This window comes from Puma concolor, chromosome B1, assembly GCF_028749965.1.
Source record: "Puma concolor isolate L17-30 chromosome B1, mPumCon1.1.hap2, whole genome shotgun sequence".
NCBI classification, from domain to species: Eukaryota; Metazoa; Chordata; class Mammalia; order Carnivora; family Felidae; genus Puma; species Puma concolor.
In genome coordinates, this window is record NC_141670.1 from 147,055,668 (window position 1) to 147,077,142 (window position 21,475).

Genomic DNA, 21,475 nt, shown 5'->3' on the forward strand with positions numbered 1-21,475 from the left:
CAATGGTCTTATGGCAGCTCATGAAAGCCATTAGGCATGCTGATCCTCTAAATCTTCACACTTTCTGCTCTGCATGGGGGGATATTCCTCACCCATAAATCCACAGCTCCCTCCGTCACTTTGTTCAGGTTGGCAGCGAGTCTTCCCTGAACACCCTCTTTAGCGACCTTACTCTATTAATTCTCTAGCCTCCCTTATCTGGTTTTATTTTTGTAACACCAAACACTGCTTAATATATTACATGGATGTGTATGCATTTGTTTATTATCTGTCTTCTCCAACCTGATGTAAGCTACCTGCGGGTTAGGACTTTGCCTATTTAGATTATCGTTGCATCTCAAATGCCTGTCACAATGCCTGACATAATATCCCTTCAACCCCTACTGCATCCCAGCCTCAGCCCTGCTCTGGCTTCCAGGAATTCCTGAGAGGGCCATGGGTGGCTCCTTCCCTTCTCACTGTGCTCGTCAGTGCTATTTGCAAAGGGCTCTTGTGAGGGGCCAGAGAAGCCCCTCAGACTGCACAGTGCTGGGAATCATGGGACGAGAACAAAAAATCATTGTCAGGAAATGAGCTCAGCTGTTGGGACCCCTGCAAGGCTGGGGTGTACCATTCTTTTTTTTTTTTAATTTTTTTTTTTCAACGTTTATTTATTTTTGGGACAGAGAGAGACACAGAGCATGAACGGGGGAGGGGCAGAGAGAGAGGGAGACACAGAATCGGAAACAGGCTCCAGGCTCTGAGCCATCAGCCCAGAGCCCGACGCGGGGCTCGAACTCACAGACCGCGAGATCGTGACCTGGCTGAAGTCGGACGCTTAACCGACTGCGCCACCCAGGCGCCCCTGGGGTGTACCATTCTTGATGTAGTTTAAGAAAAGAGTAGGTTGTAAGATGGACAGATGAACCAGCCCAAGATCTGGGCCTTCTCCTTTTCCTTAATGTCCAGGGCAAGTCAGGTTAGGAGCTCCCTTTCCCTCCCTCCCTAGGATCATCCTCTCCCCATCCACACATTTCTCCCAAAGTTTGAGCACAGACTCTCATGAAAATTGTTCCCTCCAGTAGTTCAATGAGCTGGTGTTGGTCCTGTATCATCCCTCTACTGCCTACAGGGTGGGATAATCTAGCTCCAGGAGGACACTTGGCCACACTGCTCTGCCAGCCTATCCATGGGAGGGTGCACACAGAACCCCATGGGAGGCTCCAAAGAGCAAGCAGGGCACTGAGGAGCAGACAGCAAACAAGTAACACTGGGAGGGGAAGGCCCTACCCATGCCCTAGTCCCCACTGTGTCCCAGCCTGAACTAAAGATCCCCCGCACTGTCGTTTTTTTTTTTTAATTTTTAAAATTGAGATATCATTTATATAAAACATTGTGTAAGTTTAAAATGTACAACAGATTAATTCGATACATTTATATACTGCAATATGATTACCATCATAGCTTTATTTAATACCTGTGTCACACCACATAATTATCATTTCTTTTTTGTGGAAAAATACTTAAGATCTAGTATTGTAGCAATTTTGAAGTATATAATATAGTATTGTTGACTAGATTCACTATGATGTGCGTGAGTTCCAGAACTTATTCATTTTCTAGTTGCAAGTTTGTACCCTTTAACAGCATCTTCCCAGCTTCCCCCCACCCCCGCCCCCAGCCCCTGGTAACTACCATTCTACACTGTTTCTACAAATTTGGCTTTTTCAGATTCCACGTATAAGTAATACCACACAGCATTTGTCTTTGTCTGACTTATCTCAATAAGCATAATGCCCTCAAGGTCCACCCATGTCGTCACAAATGGCAGGATTTCCCTCTTGCTCATGGCTGAAAATATTCAATTGAATATATATATGCCACATCTTCTTTACCCTTTCATCTACTGATTGACACTTTTGTTTCCATATCTTGGCTATTGTGAATAATGCTGCAACAAACATGATTACATAGATCTCTTTTTGATATCTTGTTCTCATTTCCTTTGGATACCCAGAAGTGGGATTGCTGGATCATAAAATCAACATGCAGAGGGGCACCTGGGTGGTTCAGTCGATTAAGCCTCTGACTTCGGCTCAGGTTATGATCTCATGGTTCATGAGTTCAAGCCCTACATTGGGCTCCCTGCTGTCAGCACAGAGCCTGCTTCGGATCCTCTGTCTCTCTGTTTCTCTGCTCCTCCCCCCCTTGTGCACGTACATGCTCTCTCTCTCTCAAAAATAAAAATAAAACATTAAAAACAATTAAAAGAAATAACATCAACATAAAGAAATTGGTGTTATTTCTATACACTAACAGTGAAATATATGAAAAATAAATAAAGAAAACGATCCCATTTGCAACAGCATCAAAAGCAATAAAATACTTAGGAATAAATTTAACTCAGGAAATGAAGAATCTTTACAATGGAAATTACATGACTTTGAAGAAGAAAATTGAAGAGGACACACGCAAAAAATGGAAAGATGTCCCATGTTCATGGACTGGGAGAATTAATAGTGTTAAATTATCCATATTACCCAAAGCCATTTATAGATTCAGTGGCATTTGTCACAGAAATGGAAAAAAAAATGTATGAGACCACTAAAGACATTGAATAGTCAATAGCAATACTGAAAAAAAAGAACAAAGCTAGAAGCATCACACTTCCTGATTTCAAACTATACCAGAAAGCTAGAGTAATTAAGACATTATGGTACTGGCATAAAAACAGACACATAGAACCAATGGAACCAAGTAGAAAGCATAGAAATAAACCCCTGAACCATTATTTGACAAGGGAGCCAAGAACACTTAGTGGGGAAAGGATACTTTGTTCAGTAAATAGTGTTGGGAGAACTGACTACATGTAGAAAAATGAAATTGAACTCATATCCAATACTACTTATAAAAATTAAGTCCAAATTAATGAACTTAAATATAAAAACCAACACTATGAAATTTCTAGAAGAAAACATAGGGGAAAAGTTCCTTGATATTGGTCTTAGGAATGATTTTTTTTTTGGATATGACACCAAAAGCAAAGAAAACAAAAGCAAAAATCAACAAGCAGGACTACTTCAAGCAAAAAAGGTATCTGCACGGCAAAAGAAACAGTCAACAAAATGAGAAGGCAACGCACAGAATAGGAGAAAATATTTGTAAATCATATATCACATAAGGGGTTATTACCCCCAAATACCTTATCAAAAATACTTGAGGAATTCAAACAACTCATTACAAAAAACAAACAATCCAATTAAAAAATGGACAGAGGACCTAAAAAGACATTTTTCCAAAGAACACATCCAAATGACCAACCAGTACATGGAAAGATGCTCAACATCACTACTTATCAGCGAAAATACCAGGCTGGGCATACATACAAAAACTTTAGTACTCGAACCAGGAGACATGCAGAGTCTATGTGGGCCCTGAGCCCAGGAACAGCAGATGGGACTTTCTAATGGGCTTTCCCCTAGTTCCTGCAGGTTTCACTAGAGCTTACTTAAAGTACCACTGCCCTCACTACTGGAGTCTCTCTGGGATATGCCTGGCCAAGGCCCTTGGTCTCTAGCTGAGCCCCACAGCAGCAGCAATAGCTCCATTTCTTAGGGCTGGGGACCCTGGGTCCACTGCAGATTCCCACCCTGAGGCCTTCAGCCCTACCTCTCGTTCAAACGACCCAATTTAGTCAAGGCTGGCCTGTCTCTGCTATTACCCTATCTATCTGGGATCTTAGTATCACCCGCTCTGACCTACCCTGGGACACTTTGGGAACCCTTGCTCAAGAAGCAGGTCACCTGGGGCCAGTTTGTGCCACAGCAAGACCAGCAGGGGCAGAAGGAATCTCAGGGACCACCTAGCTGGCTCCCTTCCCAGCAGACCCTAAGTAGACCTCATGCTCTCCTGCCATGTCTCACTTTGTGGGTTTCTCTTTCTTTTCTGGTCATAGCAGGTGGTAACTTGCATGTCTTTCCTATTCAGGATGAGTTGCAGATGGTGGCTGAGTCAAGGCAGGTATCTAGATCTTCTCCCCTAGCTATGTTTCCAAGTCGTGAACATATTGTATGACATACATTTCAGTAAAAAAGTATGACTCAAAGAATTTGAAGGGCTATACTGAAAACATCAGTAATGACCAGGAGATCAAAAGTAAGGTCAGTAAAGAGACATGAAAATGGAAACCACAAAGGGACCTGATATAATTTTCAATATTGCATGAAGTTGTCAAAAAGTGTCTTGTCTTTACCGATGATTGAATAATAAAAATGAGTTTAATTAGAACTGAAGACATTTTGGTGAGATTGCACTATCTACACTTTGCAACAAAACAAAACAAAACAACAACAAGTATATATATATATATATATATATATATATATATATATATATATATATTTCGAGAGTGCGAGCAAGCAGGGGAGGGGAAGGAGAGGGAGAGAGAGAGTCTTAAGTAGGCTCCACACTTAGTGTATATATTTTATATACAGAGTTCAGAGTTAGTATTGTAAGATCTGACCCAAGACATGACTTCACTGACATTAGGCATCCACTGACCCCACAGGAAAGAGTTAATACGTGGATCATGTTTTGAAACTGACTAAAAAAGCAATGAGATATTCACAACTAAAAGAATTCAGGGTAGACTGAATGGTATGTAGATGCTGGATGAGGAAATCTCTCTGTGTCTTTGTCTCTGTCTCTGTCTCTCTTTTGTCAAGAGATTAGTCTTCAAGTTCTTATGCACAGAATGGATCATTATTCATCCAAGTATGATTTCCCATCTAGAGCCTATGGATTCCACATCCTTTTTGCTCCCACATAGAGTAGCCATGTGGCTATATTCAGGTCAATAGGATGCTCGCAGAAGTGATGCATACAACTTTCAGTTCAATTTTCTTAAAGGTAAAATCACATGCCCTCGTCTCTCTTTTACCTTTCGATGGAAGAAAACATGGATGAGCAGGCGATTCAATTTCAACTGTGTGGATAAGAAGAGGGTTCAGGTGGAACAGTGTTATGGGCTGAATTGTGACTCCCCCAAATTCATATGTTGAAGTCCTAACCATCAGTCCCTCAGAATGTCACCATATTTGGAGATAGGGTCTTTACAGAGGTAATTAAGAGGAGGCCATTGGAGTGGACCCTAATCCAAGACGACTAGTGTCCTTACAGGAAGAGACAATTTGAACACAGACATGTACAGAGGAAAGACAAAGTGAAGACAGGGAGAAGTTGGCCATCTACAAGTCAAGGAGAGAGAAGCCGCAGATGAAATAACCCTGGGGACACTTTGATCTCTGACTTCTAGCCTCCAGATTTGTGAGAAATAAATTTCTGTTTAAGCCATGCAGTGTTTGGAACTTACTTATGGCAGTTTTATCAAACGAACACAAACAGCAAGATGGATGAAAACAGTCTCCCTGAATGAAGAAGGGCTGTGTAACTCCATAGACTTTTGTAGAAGACAGCTAAGCTATCTTGGAGCTCAGGTATTTTGCCATTCCTTTGTTACGGCAGCCTCATCTATCATCTGGTATAATACTGAGAGAGGGGAAAAATAGAAACAACTGATCATTTAACAAAGAGACAGAGTGAGGCAAATTATGATACATTCACTAAACATAACCAGGAACCAGGACTTCTGCATGAAAAATGGCTGATAAAAATCTAAGGGTATAAGACATATTCCTCAAGCAATGTAAAATATGCAGACGCAAAACATCTGGAAGAAACTATAGTTTTAAAAAAATTGCTTGTGTTAGAGTAGGCCTTCTTTTCCATATCATGTGGCTTCTTTACTCTTATAATTTAAATTGGTTTCATCAACACTGTAATGTACCTTTAGACTTAGCTCTGTGATTTCTATGTAGTCCTATACCTGTAGGGCAGCAGAGAGGATCACTCTTGGACATCAGCCCCACCTATTCGGACTCTGAGAAAAGAGCCTACATGTTGTTCCTGCCTCTCTCCTTCCTTTTTCAGCAGTTCTTTCCAGCATCATCCTATTCCCTGTTTTGGTACAGACCAGTGAGTGGAGAGGTGTGGTCAGGAATGGAAGACAGGGAGGAGAGATGGTAAAGAACAAGGAGCAGACAATCCAGTCCCTTTCATTCCATTGCAATCCCTGAAGAATTCACCATAAAACTGAAGCAAAGCTATTAAAAGCTTCAAAAGATTACAGAAACATCTGTGTGGTAGCTAGGAGGTGCAAATGGGCCTGAGAACTCGCCAATGTGAGCCAGGTTAGCCTGAATTAACAGCACGGGAAGTCATTAATTAGATTGTTCAGTTCACCAAATCCATTCAGAGAACTGCTGTCATAAAAGCAGCATAATTATGAGCTTGTCCAAGACTACAGACTACTTTCCAGTCAGAAGAAGCAATTTACAACTCATACCACATAATCTCTTGTTTCCATCTTATGAGGATACAGTCTTATTTGTTAGAAATGTATGAAGTTTCTCTCAAAGCTACTAATAGAAAATGACCAGGGGAAAGTAGATAGGTTCCACTGTTATTATTTTTTTAATCTGTATAGGAAATCTAAATTTTTCAGATAAATTACTTGTTGCATGATTGTTAGCTATTACAAAGAATTCTTAGACATACAAAATAATTTTTATCACAGATGCTTTTTAAAATACTGCTCTTCTTTTACTGCCTTAAATTAGAAGGGAGAGGCATATTCAGGTAATTGAAGGGGAATGGTGGTACCTGTCAGAGGCTGGAAGCAATGATGTACCATCTTGAATTCTATGATCGAGGATCAATTCAAACCAAAATAGCATTTCAATTCAGTAGTAACTTTAAGGCCCCATTAACTCCTCAAGGGACCCAGAGAGGAATGGTGTTGAAGAAAGGTCCTAACTTGGATCTATTATCAAGAAAAGCACCAGTGTGGATTCCCTAGGAAAGGTGCTAAGCCAAGCGTACCTGCAACCCTCGACAACATACCTGGGTAGTAATCCTGAGACACTATAATCAAACACAATTGAACAGTCACATAGTAGAGGCGATCACGGCATTGGATCTGAATTTGAACTCTATGACCACTAATTTCCCTAGACATAGAGATAAATATGGGCAGTGCTCACTTTTCACAGTAGCAGAAGAAAAAAAAAAACATACAAATGACTGTGCAAGCTGAAACAGCACAGAGCAATTTTAATAATCATTGGAGGATATTACATTTGTTCAGTAACCTTTAAAAATGTTGGTGAAAACATTAAAAATTCTCTCTCTATGGTTTATAAACGTACAGGGAATTGAAAATAGTAAAACATTTATTTAGTATGCCATAATTTATTTAAAACATTAGAAACATTGAGTATTAAAGCCTTTTATTTATTTGTAAAAACTTATCAAGAGTAGTTTGAACAATTTTTGTGTTCTTCTGGTCACATACCATGCAGTATACGGTGAGCATCTTTCCTATGCCTTGGTGAATTTCAGATTCCTTTCCAAATTTGGATCAGCTTCTAACATTTTGTATTTGCGTGTTAATGCCATTAAATACATCTGAGAGTTCTTTTATTTATTTTATTTATTTATTTTAAATGTTTAATTATTTTTGAGAGAGAGACAGAGCACGAGCAGGAGAAGGGCAGAGAGAGAAAGAATCTGAAGCAGGCTCCAGGCTCTGAACTGTCAGCACAGAGCCAGACGTGGGGCTTGAACCCACAAACTGTGAGATCATGACTGGAGCCAAGGTCAGACACTTAACCCACTGAGCCATCCGGGCACCGCTCTGAGAGTTCTTTTTATGTGAAGTTTTATGCCAGTGTCACTTCCTCTGGGACACTGTTGTCCTTTTAGCAGCAACTACTTTTCTCATTTACATGGAGAACTTCACCTTTGCTAAGTTCCTCTGGCTCCATGTCCAGAATCTGTCAGCATTATCACTTTTTATATCTTTGCTGGCAATTCCCTCTGTTTGTGATCTACTTTTATAAAATGTCATGTGGTTTATTAGTGGGAAAAAAGGAGTCAATAGAACTACACACTTCACTGAACTAAGATGTCCCATGAACAATCACCAACAGACTTAGAAGAAGTGATGTCATTGGCCGCAGATCACTGTGCATATTTGTTATTTGCATAATGATGTGTACATTGAAGAGCCGGCAGAAAAGTTTGTACTGAATGCAGTTACAGGTAATATAGCAAACTAATTGAAATTCAAACCACTCTGTTGCAGGATTGGTGTTATTTAACTAAACCATGGTAACTGATATCTGTGCATATCAGAACCACATAGAGTGAGGGCTGACATACACTGATACTCTTGTCTAGACACTTTTAAAACTTGCTATTGTATATATCCTAGGGGGAACATAAAAGAAATAACTTCATGTCTTAAAAGGAAGTATTGGGGCACCTGGGTGGCTCAGTCGGTTAAGCATCTGACTCTTGGTTTCAGCTTGGGTCATGATCTCATGATTCGTGAGATTGAGCCTCTCTGACAGCACAGAGCCCACTTGGGGTTCTCTCTCCCTCCCTGTCTCTGTCTCTCTGTCTCTCTCTCTCACAAACACACACACAAAATAAACTTAAAAAAAAGAAAAATGGAAGTATTAACATAGTTAAATACAGAATAGTGAAGACAAAGCAGGGTAGAAATTCCAAGTGCCTGGCTATGAACACACAGTGCCCCATTATGTGTCATCTCTGGGCAAAGATGCCCAGGCTTTGTGTGCCTCTGTAAAATGGGGGATAATAACAATACCTTATACGGCTACCTTATAGGGCTATCATAAGAATTAAATGAATAATTTAGGGGTATAAAAGGCTGAGAATGGTAACCACCTCTCAAACGCCAACTACTATTAGCACTGAATAAAGAATAATTCCAAATGACCTGAGAAGAGGGTTTCCCCATGTAAGAAAGCCTTTCCTACCTTCCTTACTCTCCGCATAATTTTCTACTAGATTTGCCTGCCTCCTCTCTAAGAATATTGGCAATTTTTTGACCAAGGTGGAAGGGAGTTGTTGGAGGAATGGTGGAGGGAGGGACAATTATTTCCCTCTAGGCCACCAGCTCAGGAAGGGCCATTTGACTCTATTCTGGGCTCAGGAGAAGGAGAATGAAGAAAGAAGGAAGCAGAGAACAGAGCAGAGAAAAAAGTGAGAACAGGAAACCCTAGAAGATGAAGGAAGATGTAGTCTGGAGACAACTGTATTTACACCAAAACCAAAACCTGACATTAGCAACAAAAAGAAATATTTAGGATGATTTATGTCTCCTTCCATCAAGAACTATAGTAGAGGGTGATGCAAGCCTCAGGCTGTATCTGATACAAAATAGCACTCAGAGGAGAGGCGTCTGATTCAAAACTGAGGCCAAAACATCTAATAATAAAGATTACATGTAGGCATCCATATTTTCTTAGAAAGAAAATAGATACAAATGACTCCTGGTTTCACAAATCACTGAATTTGCAAATATTTAAATATTTCTAATATTTCTCAAATGGGGTCCATGAATGAAATTATTCTTTAAAAATCATTCCCACCAACGGCCACCCTGTTTCCTTTATTCGAGAGCTGAAAATGTCTGCAAGGACAATTTACTTTAACATTTGACTTTACCTACACCCATTTGTTTATCTTGGCTATACAGTGAGAGGGAAATGTTCACCGATACTCACAAAGCAGCCACACTTTCCCTCTGGCAACCTGCAGCCACGGCTGCCTACAAGTTTTACGGCATAACCCAAGTTGGAGTTCCTCCCTTGCAGCCGAGGGATCATCCCTCACCTCAGGTTAAGTCCCGATGAAGAACCTGAAGAGCAACATGTCAAAACCTATCACTTGCATGTTCCTCCGGGTGGCTGAGTCACGGCCTCACTGGCAAGGTCTTCTTTACCAAGTCCAGGTCTTCCTTAGGGCCCTGGTTCTGTGATCCAGGCGGTGAGCAAGGGTAATATTATCAATAAGATGGGCGTGGCCTTATGACAGAAGCAGAAAAGCCTGACCTACCCAAAGTTTCTGTGTTTCTACATAACCGTTTGGCAGCACTCAGCTGGATGTCCAAGATGCAGCACACACAAGGGCTGGAAGGAGCCACTCCTGTCACTGCTACCATTTAACCGATAACACCACTGACGGCCAGGGAGGCTGCAAAGTTCCTGGGTTACGATGCTAGGTCTAAAACACCTCTCTGTCTCCCAGCCCAATGCACTTGCCTGTTTATCTTACGTCTTTGTTTCTCTTTGTCATTTCCCTTTTTTTTCATTATATACCTAGATATGCATAACTGCAGTTCAGTTTAATAGATTCCGCCAAATGGAATGGTATGCGGTCTGAAGTGCATATTTGTGTGTGACTAAGCATACGCGCACACCCCCAAAAGCTCATTTTTAGTGTTTTTATAATACCCCACAAGCAAAAACATTCTTAGCTAAACATAAGAATGCGTGGAAATGCTTTGAGACCAATGAACAATTATACGAGAGAAGGGTCTCAAAAGATGTGTTGCACTGCTGGGTAAGTTTGCTCTACGAGCAGAGTGAAGGTTGCGAACTGCAAACATCTCTACTTTTCTTGCCTCGAGCTGGCTATCACGTTCTGTCTGTGCCATCTGGGTGCACCAGAAGCGTACGGTGATTTTGCAATAAACACGTGGTAACTGTAATGTCACCAAGAAGCAGAATGACAGTGCAAAAATAAAGAGAAAAAACGAGGTCAGGTTTTAAAACGAAATGTATCCTTACCCTTTGAAGTTGAGAAATTCACATAAATTATTGATATCTGATATTACTGATTGAACATGACAAGTGAAATAAAGAAATGAGGTCACTTCCTGAGGAGTTCAGCACATACACGTAACACGCACATGTACACAGACAGACAGCCGTGGTTACCCGCAGGGATCCCCCTGCTGACCTGAATCTCCATCACTGGCAGGGACCTTGCGAATGACCGCCAACGAGAGCAGTGTACTGTCGGTACCTTGCTCTTATTCGCCATTCTGTCCCCAGAATGTATTGCTGCACATGTGTCCTCAGGTTTTCCTTCCTTCCTTCCTTCCTTCCTTCCTTCCTTCCTTCCTTCCTTCCTTCCTTCCTTCCTTTCTTAGCACCAGGCTCAGATTGCCTACGTGCTACAACCTGCAATCTCACAAACATGGGACCAATACCCTAGAACACTTGGGTGCCTGCATGTTAGGTTTCATTCAATACCATGCTAGGACTTTGGTAAATAATTGCCTGATGACCAGATTCCAAGAGGAAATGTACAATTGGAATTATTTTAAAAATCACATCATCTAGGGGTGCCTGGGTGGCTCAGTCAGTTAAGCGTCTGATGTCGGCTCAGGTCATGAACAAAAGGTCCATGAGTTGGAGCCCCGAGTTGGGCTTGTGCTGACAGCTGAGAGCCTGGAACCTGCTTGGATTCTGTGTCTCCCTCTCTCTCTGCCCCTCCCCCACTCACACTCTGTCTCTCTCAAAAATAAACATTAAAAATTTTTTTAAAAAATCATGTCATCTATTATTCCTTTTAGTTTGTCTATAAAGACACATCTATGGCTGATAAAGTTCTTGACATGGCCCTGCTTTTTTGGCCAAATGATTAATCTAATATATATGTATATATTAGATTTCTAATATGAAAATACCTCCATTTACTAAATTTATATCTTATTGGACAACTAAGGATTCCTAGATTATACTGAAAATCTGAATGCATCCAAGTATCTGACAAAGATATGGAAGTAAAATTGGATTAGGGGTCAGGTATCTAAAACTATCTATGTAGGGGCTCAGTAGAGATAAGGCATTGAGTTACAACTGTTTTTTGTTACTACATATTTGCTGCCTTATCCCCTTCAATGGCCATAGAAATGTTATCCTAGTTCCTCTTCCTCATCCTCTTTAAAATACAAGTGAGGAATGTTGACTTGAATTATCCAGGTAACTCTCCAGATCTGAAATATAGTTAGGATTAGCAAACACACCCCAAGGCTTTAAAAGTGAATGGCTGAAATTGTGGAAAAAGCCTAAATGTCCATCAACTGATGAATGGATAAAGAAATTGTGGTTTATATACACAATGGAGTACTATGTGGCAATGAGAAAGAATGAAATATGGCCTTTTGTAGCAACGTGGATGGAACTGGAGAGTGTGATGCTAAGTGAAATAAGCCATACAGAGAAAGACAGATAGCATATGTTTTCACTCTTATGTGGATCCTGAGAAACTTAACAGAAACCCATGGGGGAGGGGAAGGAAAAAAAAAAAAAAAAGAGGTTAGAGTGGGAGAGAGCCAAAGCATAAGAGACTCTTAAAAACTGAGAACAAACTGAGGGCTGATGGGGGTGGGAGGGAGGGGAGGGTAGGTGATGGGCATTGAAGAGGGCATCTTTTGGGGTGAGCGCTGGGTGTTGTATGGAAACTAATTTGACAATAAATTTCATATAGTAAAAAAAATAAAAAATAAATAAAATGCGCCTCAAAAAAAAAAAAAAGAGTGAATGGCTGAATATATAGCATGGATAGCAAAGTATAGAGACACTCCAAAAAAAGTAAAAATAATGTCTGGTACAGAAGGCCAGCTGCATTCTTTCACTAAAAACCTGCAAAACCTGTAGTATAAGGAACTTAATCTTTTTTTTTTATTTAAAAAAATTTTTTTTTCAACGTTTATTTATTTTTGGGACAGAGAGAGACAGAGCATGAACGGGGGAGGGGCAGAGAGAGAGGGAGACACAGAATCGGAAACAGGCTCCAGGCTCTGAGCCATCAGCCCAGAGCCTGACGCGGGGCTCGAACTCCCGGACCGCGAGATCGTGACCTGGCTGAAGTCGGACGCTTAACCGACTGCGCCACCCAGGCGCCCCAATCTTTTTTTTTTAATGTTTATTTATTTTTGAGAGAAAGACAGAGCATGAGTGGGTGAGGGACAGAGAGAGAGGGAGCACAGAATCTGAAGTGGGCTCCAGGCTCCAAGCGGTCAGCACAGAAGCCAACACGGGGCTCAAACTTGCAAACTGAACCGTGAGATGGTGACCTGAGCAGAAGTCTGATGCTTAACCGAATGAGCCACCCAAGTGCCCCTAATATAAAACTAAATATTAATGGTGTAATTGTATTTTCCTCCCAAGAAGTGAGAGAAGGAAAAAAGGAAGACGGGAAGAAAGACAGGCAGGGAGGATAGGAAGGAGGGAGGGAAGAGGGAGGGAAAAAGGGAGGGAAGGAAGGAGGAAGGTAGGAAGGAAGGAAGGAAGGAAGGAAGGAAGGAAGGAAGGAAGGCAGGAAGGCAGGAAGGCAGGAAGGAAGGAAGGAAGGAAGGAAGGAAGGAAGAAAATATGGAAGTGACTAAACTTTTGCCTCAGAGGAAAGAGGTGTAATGATTATCGACTTAATAATGCTTGCATCAAATACAAAGTTTCTCTTTCTACCATAAAAACATGCAAAGTAGAATCTTTCATTTTCTTCACTTATCAAAAGAGGTAGTTTATTACCTTCAAAGTCCACATCTCCAACCAGTTTTGTCTTTCCTGTCACTGGGTCGTGGACATAGTTGATACCCACGTCAATTACAGCAGCACCTTCTTTAACCATATCAGATGTGATCAACTTAGGAATACCTGAAAGGAAAACACAGTTGTAAAACACTCTGGAAAATATTTAAACTTTGTCCTTGAGCATACCAAAGGTTTATACAGCTAATGTTTTGTTGTCATGGCTTTAAAAAAATATACAACAGACACTGTTTCTAGGAAGAGACCAACGGCACTTGATCATTTCCGATGAAGCAGAAGAATAAAGGCAGCACATGGGGGCTTCTGTGCTTAAAATCCTACCTGGATTTACCCTTTCACCTCAGAGATTGCTATCAGATTTCTCCAGATGGATATCCACTAGAGTCGCATCCTTGTGTATTTCACATACTATAAATAGCATAGGGACATCATGGCTATGAAACAGGCTCCTGTTGAGGTTGGGTGGAATGAAAACTACTTGGAAATTGGAGGTAGAGACAAAGAAGGGTAAGGTGGGGTGGGGGTGGGTTGGATAAAAAGAAAAAAATGAAGTGAAAATAATTTAAATGCTCAGGGTGGTGGTAAACTTTAAAGTGCCACACACATAGTGGTATCCTATCAACTCCAAACATGAAGTGTTATTTTGAGCTTTCTTCTTATTTTTTCTTTGTTTCTTTGATTCATTATGTCTGTATATGACTTGGAAAGGTATAAGATATACTAAACTCTACTATTTCTCCATTGCAGTTGGAAAGATCGCTCTACAGAGAGCTTACATCACCATGCATTTTCTATAATTATTTTCAAACTTTATTTCAAGTACAACAGCACCAGCTAACAATGGTTAATGTTCCAGTTATTTTTGTTAATAATTAAAAACCATTCCTAAGCTTAGCGACTTAAAATATTTTATTATTACATTTCGTGGTTCTGTGGGATGACTGAGCTCAGCTGGATGGATCTTCACTGGAGTCTTTCACATAGTTGAACTCAGACAGTGGCTGAGGCTGGAGTCACCTCAAAATGTGACTAGGCTGGTTGTCCAAGATGGCTCACTCACATGGCTACAGTTGTTGCTCATAGTTGGCGGAGCTCAGTTGGGGCTGTCAACTGGGGCATACAGGCATGGACTCTCCTGTGGCTTGGTCTTCCCACAGCCTAGCGTCTGGCTTCCAAGAGTGAGTGCTCCAAGAGACAGGAAGCAGAAGTTGCCGGTCACTTAAGCCTAGAACCTGGGAGCTGGCACAATATCATTTCTGTCATATTCTATCAGTCAAGCAGTGACAGAATCTAGTTAGATTTAAGAGGACAGACAGAAACTCCATTTCTCAGTGGGAGGAAAATCAAAGATTTTGTGGCCATCTTTAGTCTATCACAATGCTTCTGGTGGACACCGTGTCTTGCAGGTGATTTACTCATTTTCACATTCTACATCCTTTTCATGAAAAGGACTCAATGTTGTGTGGTCAGAGGCCTTCTTCTACCTAAATTATCCACTTATGCATTCCAGATGGCATATGATTTTTAGTACAAATAAGATTTTAATGGCTATAAAGAAACAGTCAATGCTAAAATAGATGTAGCTACCTGATACATTCCTTAGTCACATAATAATATAACCAATGAGGCATCAATGTTTGAGATATGTTTTTTTCTCATGCTTTCCTACCCTAGCCCATAGAACTTCTTTTTATCAGTTCTAGCATAGATATTGAGTATTGTTCTAAAGATAGTAATAAAATCCCATTTTTTTCTTGGAATCCAATAGAAAAAGAAAACCTAGCCTTTTGGCTCCCTGAGCAGTGCCATGGCAATCTGAAGAACAAGCACCTTAAGAAAGGCAGCATAAAGGGAGCCAAGAAGAAAGTGATTGATCCATTTTATAAGAAAGATGGGTATAATGTGAAAGCACCAGCTGTGTGCAACATAAAAAATATTGGAAAAACACTAGTTATAAGAACTCAAAGAACCAAAATAGGATCTGATGTCCTCAATGGTCATGTTTTCGAAGTGAGCCTTGCTGGTCTGCAGAATGATGAAACTGGATTTAGAAAGTTCAATCTAATAACTGAGGATTTTAGGGCCCAAACTGCCTGACTAATTTCCATAGCATGGATCTTACCTGTGACAAAATGTATTCCATGGTAAAAAAAAAAAAAAAAAAAAAAGGCAGACCATGATTGAAGCCCATGTTGATGTCAAGATTACTGATGGTTATTTGCTTCATCTACTTTGTGTTGGTTTTACTAAAAACTGAGACAATCAGATTCGGAAGACCTCTTATGCTCAGCACCAACAGGTCCACCAAATTCAGAAAAAGATGACAGAGATCATGACCCGAGAGGTGCAGACAAATGACTTGAAAGAAATGGCCAATAAATTGATTGCAGATAGCATCAGAAAAGACATAGCATCAGAAAAGCCTTATCAGTCTATTTATCCACTCCATGATATCTTTGTCAGAAAAGTCAAAGTGCTGAAGAAGCTCAAGTTTGAGTTGGGAAAGCTCATGGAGCTTCATGGGGAAGGTAGTAGTTCTGGCAAAGCTGCTGAGGACGAGACCAGTGCTATATTGAACGAGCTGATGGATATGAGTCTTAAACAGTCCAAGAATCTGTTCAAAATTCAGACATTTAATGGTGACAAAAAGTCTTATGTGTGATGTTTAATTATCGATTATTCTTTTTAAATAATCTAAGCTTGGTGAATTCGATGTTCCAATGTGAACTTCTCTGAGTTGTTGTTTGGATTTTATCCATTGCTCTTAGTTACTAAAGAGCTCTGAAAGGGTAGCGATCTATTTTAAGCTGTAGTGATCCGGATGCAAGTTTTATAGATAGTTAATAAAATCTTTTCTTTTTTTAGAAAAGCCATAAGTTGATTATAGATAGCTGCAGAAAATATTTTTAAGATGAAAATGTTGATGAAATAGTTACTAAAATCCAGCTTTTGAGAAAGATCCAGATTTCTCTCTCGATTGTAATAGTTCATTACATTTGCTCTGAGAATATCAGACTGGCAATAACAAATGCACAATTTTCAAAATAGAGATAAATGTGAGCTTGATTTTAATTGTTAGGAAAATTAAAAAATAGAAAAACCTTAAATGTGTGTTTATTTTTTTCTGATGATGACATCACATATGTCCACTGTAGAAAATCTAGAAAAAATCTAAAAGTTTAAGATAAAAATAAAAATCACTATAATCATGCCATTCAAAGATAATAAGTATATTTTTATTGTATTTCTTTCTAGGATTTCAAAATATTTATATATTAGATATAAAATATGATACCTATAACTTTGCTTATATTGTGACTATAAATCCTACCATTTTGCCATTAAAGTTTAAATTATGAACATTTTTCCATTTTATCAATTATTTGAAATTTAAAACCTACATGAAATAATTTATCACATGGATTATCATAATAAGTTATGCAGTCCTGAACTCTAATATTTTGCTATCATAATTAAATGTGGTGATGACCACTTATGTTCAAAAAACTACAGATGGTTTCTTAGTTGCAGCATCAAATTTGACAAAGTTTTTCACTGAACCCTTATTTACACGATGGAAAACTGTGGGTTGGATGAAAGCTCCAATTGGTACAATCCTGGATAGTTAAATAACGTATTCCAAAGCTATTGGTCAATGCATCTGTAGGAAGGTCTGCAGAGGTCTTCCATGAAAAGTATTTGTCAGTACCATTTTCCAAATTTTTTTTTTTTTTTTTTTTTTTAAATTTTTTTTTTTCAACGTTTATTTATTTTTGGGACAGAGAGAGACAGAGCATGAACGGGCGAGGGGCAGAGAGAGAGGGAGACACAGAATCGGAAACAGGCTCCAGGCTCTGAGCCATCAGCCCAGAGCCCGACGCGGGGCTCGAACTCACGGACTGTGAGATCGTGACCTGGTTGAAGTCGGACGCTCAACCGACTGCGCCACCCAGGCGCCCCCCATTTTCCAAATTTTTAATAAAGAACTTGGAAGAACACAGTCACTGTTATGGTTATTTTATCTTTGTTTTCCTCCAGGTCTATTTTCTGCCTTTCTCTGCTCTCGTCTATGCCAGCGGCAGGGCTAATCCTTAAAGAAGAGGTCTTGTGTGCTACCTATATCTCCTGGAACCCTGTGACAGCCTTGAGGACAAGCTCAAGCTAGCCTACTGGAGGATATAAATCCTGTGGAGGGAAGCTGAGTAATTTCAGCTGAGGCCATCCTACACGAGTCAGACTCTAGCTAACCACCAGCTGAAGGCAGATGCTTGAGCAAGCCCAGTCAAGATCAGAAGAAACAAGCCACGGTCACTGTAACTGACCAGCTGAACCCAAATTCATGGGAAATAAAAAAAAAAAGGGATTCTTTAAGGTGATTGAGTTAGTTTTGTTTTTGTTTTTGTTAACACAGCAATAGCTGCATAGCCCTATATTTGTAAATGAACAAAATTGGATAGAATAGCTAATAGGTAGCCCACTTTGGAATGATGGACTATACAAATTGCAAGAAAAATTTAAAAGGGGACAAATGTATAATTCTGACCAGGTGCTTTACTTGACTAAAAGCTCATTAAAAACTATTAGGCTACTCTAAGACAAACAGTGTCCAGATATAAGGATATAATGTTTTCCTTTATATTTTTAGCAGACTCTCTCTGGAGCCATTGGTTAAATCCAGGGGCTGGTCTAGAGAAGGATAATTAGAATGTGTCTAGAACTCATGCCATATGGAGCAAGTGCTGTTGAACTAGTTGGTTTAATTGCTTACTACCAGTCTGCAACAGGGTAAAAAAGCTTCTGCACAATGTAAAACAACTCTATCACTAAACACATTGTTTGATTCAGGTAGCTTTATTTATTCATAGCAATGTGTTTTCAGTGAAGTATGTTGATTTATGTTCTGGTGCAGCGCCTTATCTTGCTGTGGACCTAAGGTTCCCAGAGGTAAGAAAGAGTCATGGACTAATACTGGTCCACACACTGAATACTTCTGAAATAGAATGGTTGAATAAACTCAGGTTGCCTATCTAAGGAAAAACAAAACAAACAAAAACAACTGAAAACGAAAGCAGAACCCAATAATCGTGGTCCTGTTGTCAATATGTTAAATGAAGAGTAGATTTACTCTACATGTTTGCAGAAAGAAAAATGAAAGAATGAGGGAACAAAGGAAATAGCTTTCAGCTCATTATAGAGAATATTTTAAGAATAAGAAAACACTACAGAAAAAGAAACTGTATACTGCCCTTATTCCTCACTAGAAATATTTACTATAGGGTAAAGGAAGAATTAATTAATTAATGTCTTCCATTTCTATGATTTAAACATTGTCTTTTTGTGTCATCAAATTAAATGTTCTTTTCTTTCTTCTCTCAACTAATTCATTTCTGATCCTTGCAGACTTCTAAAACATTTTTTTAATGTTTATTTATTTTTGAGAGAGAGAGAGAGAAAGAGAGAGCGCAGTGAAGGGGCAGAGAGGGAGACAAAGAACTCGAAGCATGCTCCAGACTCTGTGCTTCAGCCCAGAGCCCCATGCCAGGCTCGAATGAACTCATGAACTGCAAAATCATGACCTGAGTCAAAGTTGGCCACTTAACCGACTGAGCCACCCAAGCACCCCTGATCCTTGCACTCTTCTGACCCTATCATAGAAATAATACAGATTTTACTCAATGCTGGAATTATAACAAATGGACATTCAAAATCTGTTTTAGATATCTTAAATACTCTAAGTCATCCATCTACATTGTTGTCTTGTAGAGGCAAATGATTGGAAGTATAAAGTTGTCCATTAATTAAAATTTTAAAGGCACTGAAAAGAAATTTCTTAGACATGATATATTTAGTTCTCCAAGTATACAAATGCAATATATTTACATTCTTACTGTTTGATAACAGTGAAGTAGAATTAAAAGCCATTTAAATATTTAGTAAATATTTAAATATCAGTAGGTTTTTAATGCCATTAGTATGTGGAGTCAGATCGTTCTCTTTTTTTACATTTTGTTAAATTTGCAAATGAACAGTGATTTCAACTATTTCCTATGAGATTTATTTATTTACTTATTTCTTACATTTTGCCAAGATAATTCCATGGAAACCTATCCTTAAATCTTATATAATTTGAAGGCTCAAGCATTATATGTGAGAACCGAAACCATCCACACCCACATAGCTTACTGTATACATTAATATGACTTTACTATTCCACTGTTTTCATCAACATGACTTTATTATTCTAGAAAACCCTTGCTCAGAAAGGTAGAAGCTACAGATAATTTCACTGTCTCTGGGAAGTTACTAAAAAACTCATTTAAATTATCATCAAGTTGTTTGACTTTTCCATGGGTAGTCTCAAATGGCTGTTCTCCAAGACTCTTGAAACCCCTTGCTTCAAAACCCTCTCCCTTTTGTACCCACCGATCCCTGCTATGCTCCTTACCCAATCCTGAGCAAGTCTCTGCATTAAAAAACTTGCTTTAAAACAAATTTTCAACCTCTAAGCATCTCAGCTTTGCTTCTATGCCACAAGACACTACTCAGATAAATAGGCTCTTGGGGTGGGGGTGGGGGCGGGAATCGCTGATTTGAGGAATTTGATGATTTCTGTGGCATAAATACTCCTCTATGGCATAAATATCCCTACCACGACTGACTTCAAGATAGCAAGTGACATCACTGAACACAGAGTTGGAAAGAGATGCTCAGAACCAACCTTCACAGGTTGGCTGATGGTAGAGAGCTCTGGTGCACATGGCTCCTAAAAGACTGTCAAGACAGTGTTTTCCCATGCTTCTGTAATCATAAGCTCAGATTTGTCTTATCAATGGGCTGTTTGGGTGTTCAGGGAGAGCCAGTATTCAACAACATTGCGGATCCATGAAGATTTCCTCTGTTACCACTCTTAACATTCCAGACCTCAACTCAGAAACCACAGGTGCCTCTGTGGCCCCTTGAGTCTCTTGCTATGATAGAAAACTGTTTGTCTCTCTAACTAGAATGATAAGGTAAGTCTAGTAATAAGTCTGAAATTTGGTTTATTTGTTAAAGCTCCCCAAATGCTGAATTTATTTCATTTTTTTTATGAATAAGGAACCCTTTTTAGGAATCCTTTGATTACCCAGTTAAAAATCTTTTATCCTTAGTGGAAATTGGTCTTATTACTTGCAATACAATTTGTCTATATCTGTTATTTATTGTTGTATGTCTATATAGGAGAGGTTCACAGGAGAGGTGTGAGTAACCTGGACAAATCTATTCTTCAAACTGACCCTGAGGACTGAAAAATTCAAAATATGTCCTTTGAACTTTGGAAAATCCTATGGAAAAACTCTGCCTCAGGTCACTAAGCACAATTTTATAGGAACTTTCCTCAGTCTTGTTTCATCTGTGAAATCTCCTGAAACCTTTCTCTCTGGGGAGAATGGCCTATTGGTCAGGTTTGCAGCTGGAGATGGGCCAGCCATTAGACTTGGGGGGCTGAGGCATGAGGTACATAAGTAGTACTTTCAACTGACCAGTCCCAGACGCTCCTGGATTTGCCTCAGTCTAAACCCAATACCATCTTCCCCATTTGATGTACACTCCTGCTTCTTACACATGTTTACACCGTATCCCAAATTCTTTAACACAAAATTTTTTAACGTTTATTTATTATTGAGAAATAGACAGAGACAGAGCATTAGCATGGGAGGGGCAGAGAGAAGGGGAGACACAGAATCTGAAGCAGGCTCCAGGCTCTGAGCTGTCAGCACAGAGCCCAACATGGGGCTCGAACTCACAAACCATGAGATCATGACCTGAGCTGAAGTCAGACACTTAACTGACAGAGCCACCCAGGCACCCCAACCATATCCCAAATTCTTATACTTACCTTTCTAGATGGCATCATTTCACCAAGGATAATTTAGAATTATAATAGCCATTCTGAAGAACTTTTGAGGTGAATAAAAGTGTTCATTGGAGAGGTGTCTTAGAACATACAGGGAATACAATTCCACACA

At 39.7% G+C, this 21,475-nt stretch overlaps 1 protein-coding gene and 1 pseudogene across 2 annotated transcripts in view; one reads left to right on the forward strand and one right to left on the reverse strand.

Moving 5' to 3' along the window:
* Nucleotides 1–21,475, reverse strand: part of MTHFD2L (methylenetetrahydrofolate dehydrogenase (NADP+ dependent) 2 like) — a 146,687-nt gene that overhangs the window by 16,048 nt on the left and 109,164 nt on the right. For both annotated transcript variants that reach the window (XM_086704849.1, XM_025922385.2), the window contains one exon: nucleotides 13,449–13,574. In XM_086704849.1, coding sequence (XP_086560975.1) covers nucleotides 13,449–13,574 — 126 coding nt within the window. The remainder of the gene's footprint in view (nucleotides 1–13,448; nucleotides 13,575–21,475) is intronic.
* On the forward strand, nucleotides 13,900–16,131 carry LOC112858183 (small ribosomal subunit protein eS1 pseudogene; annotated as a pseudogene).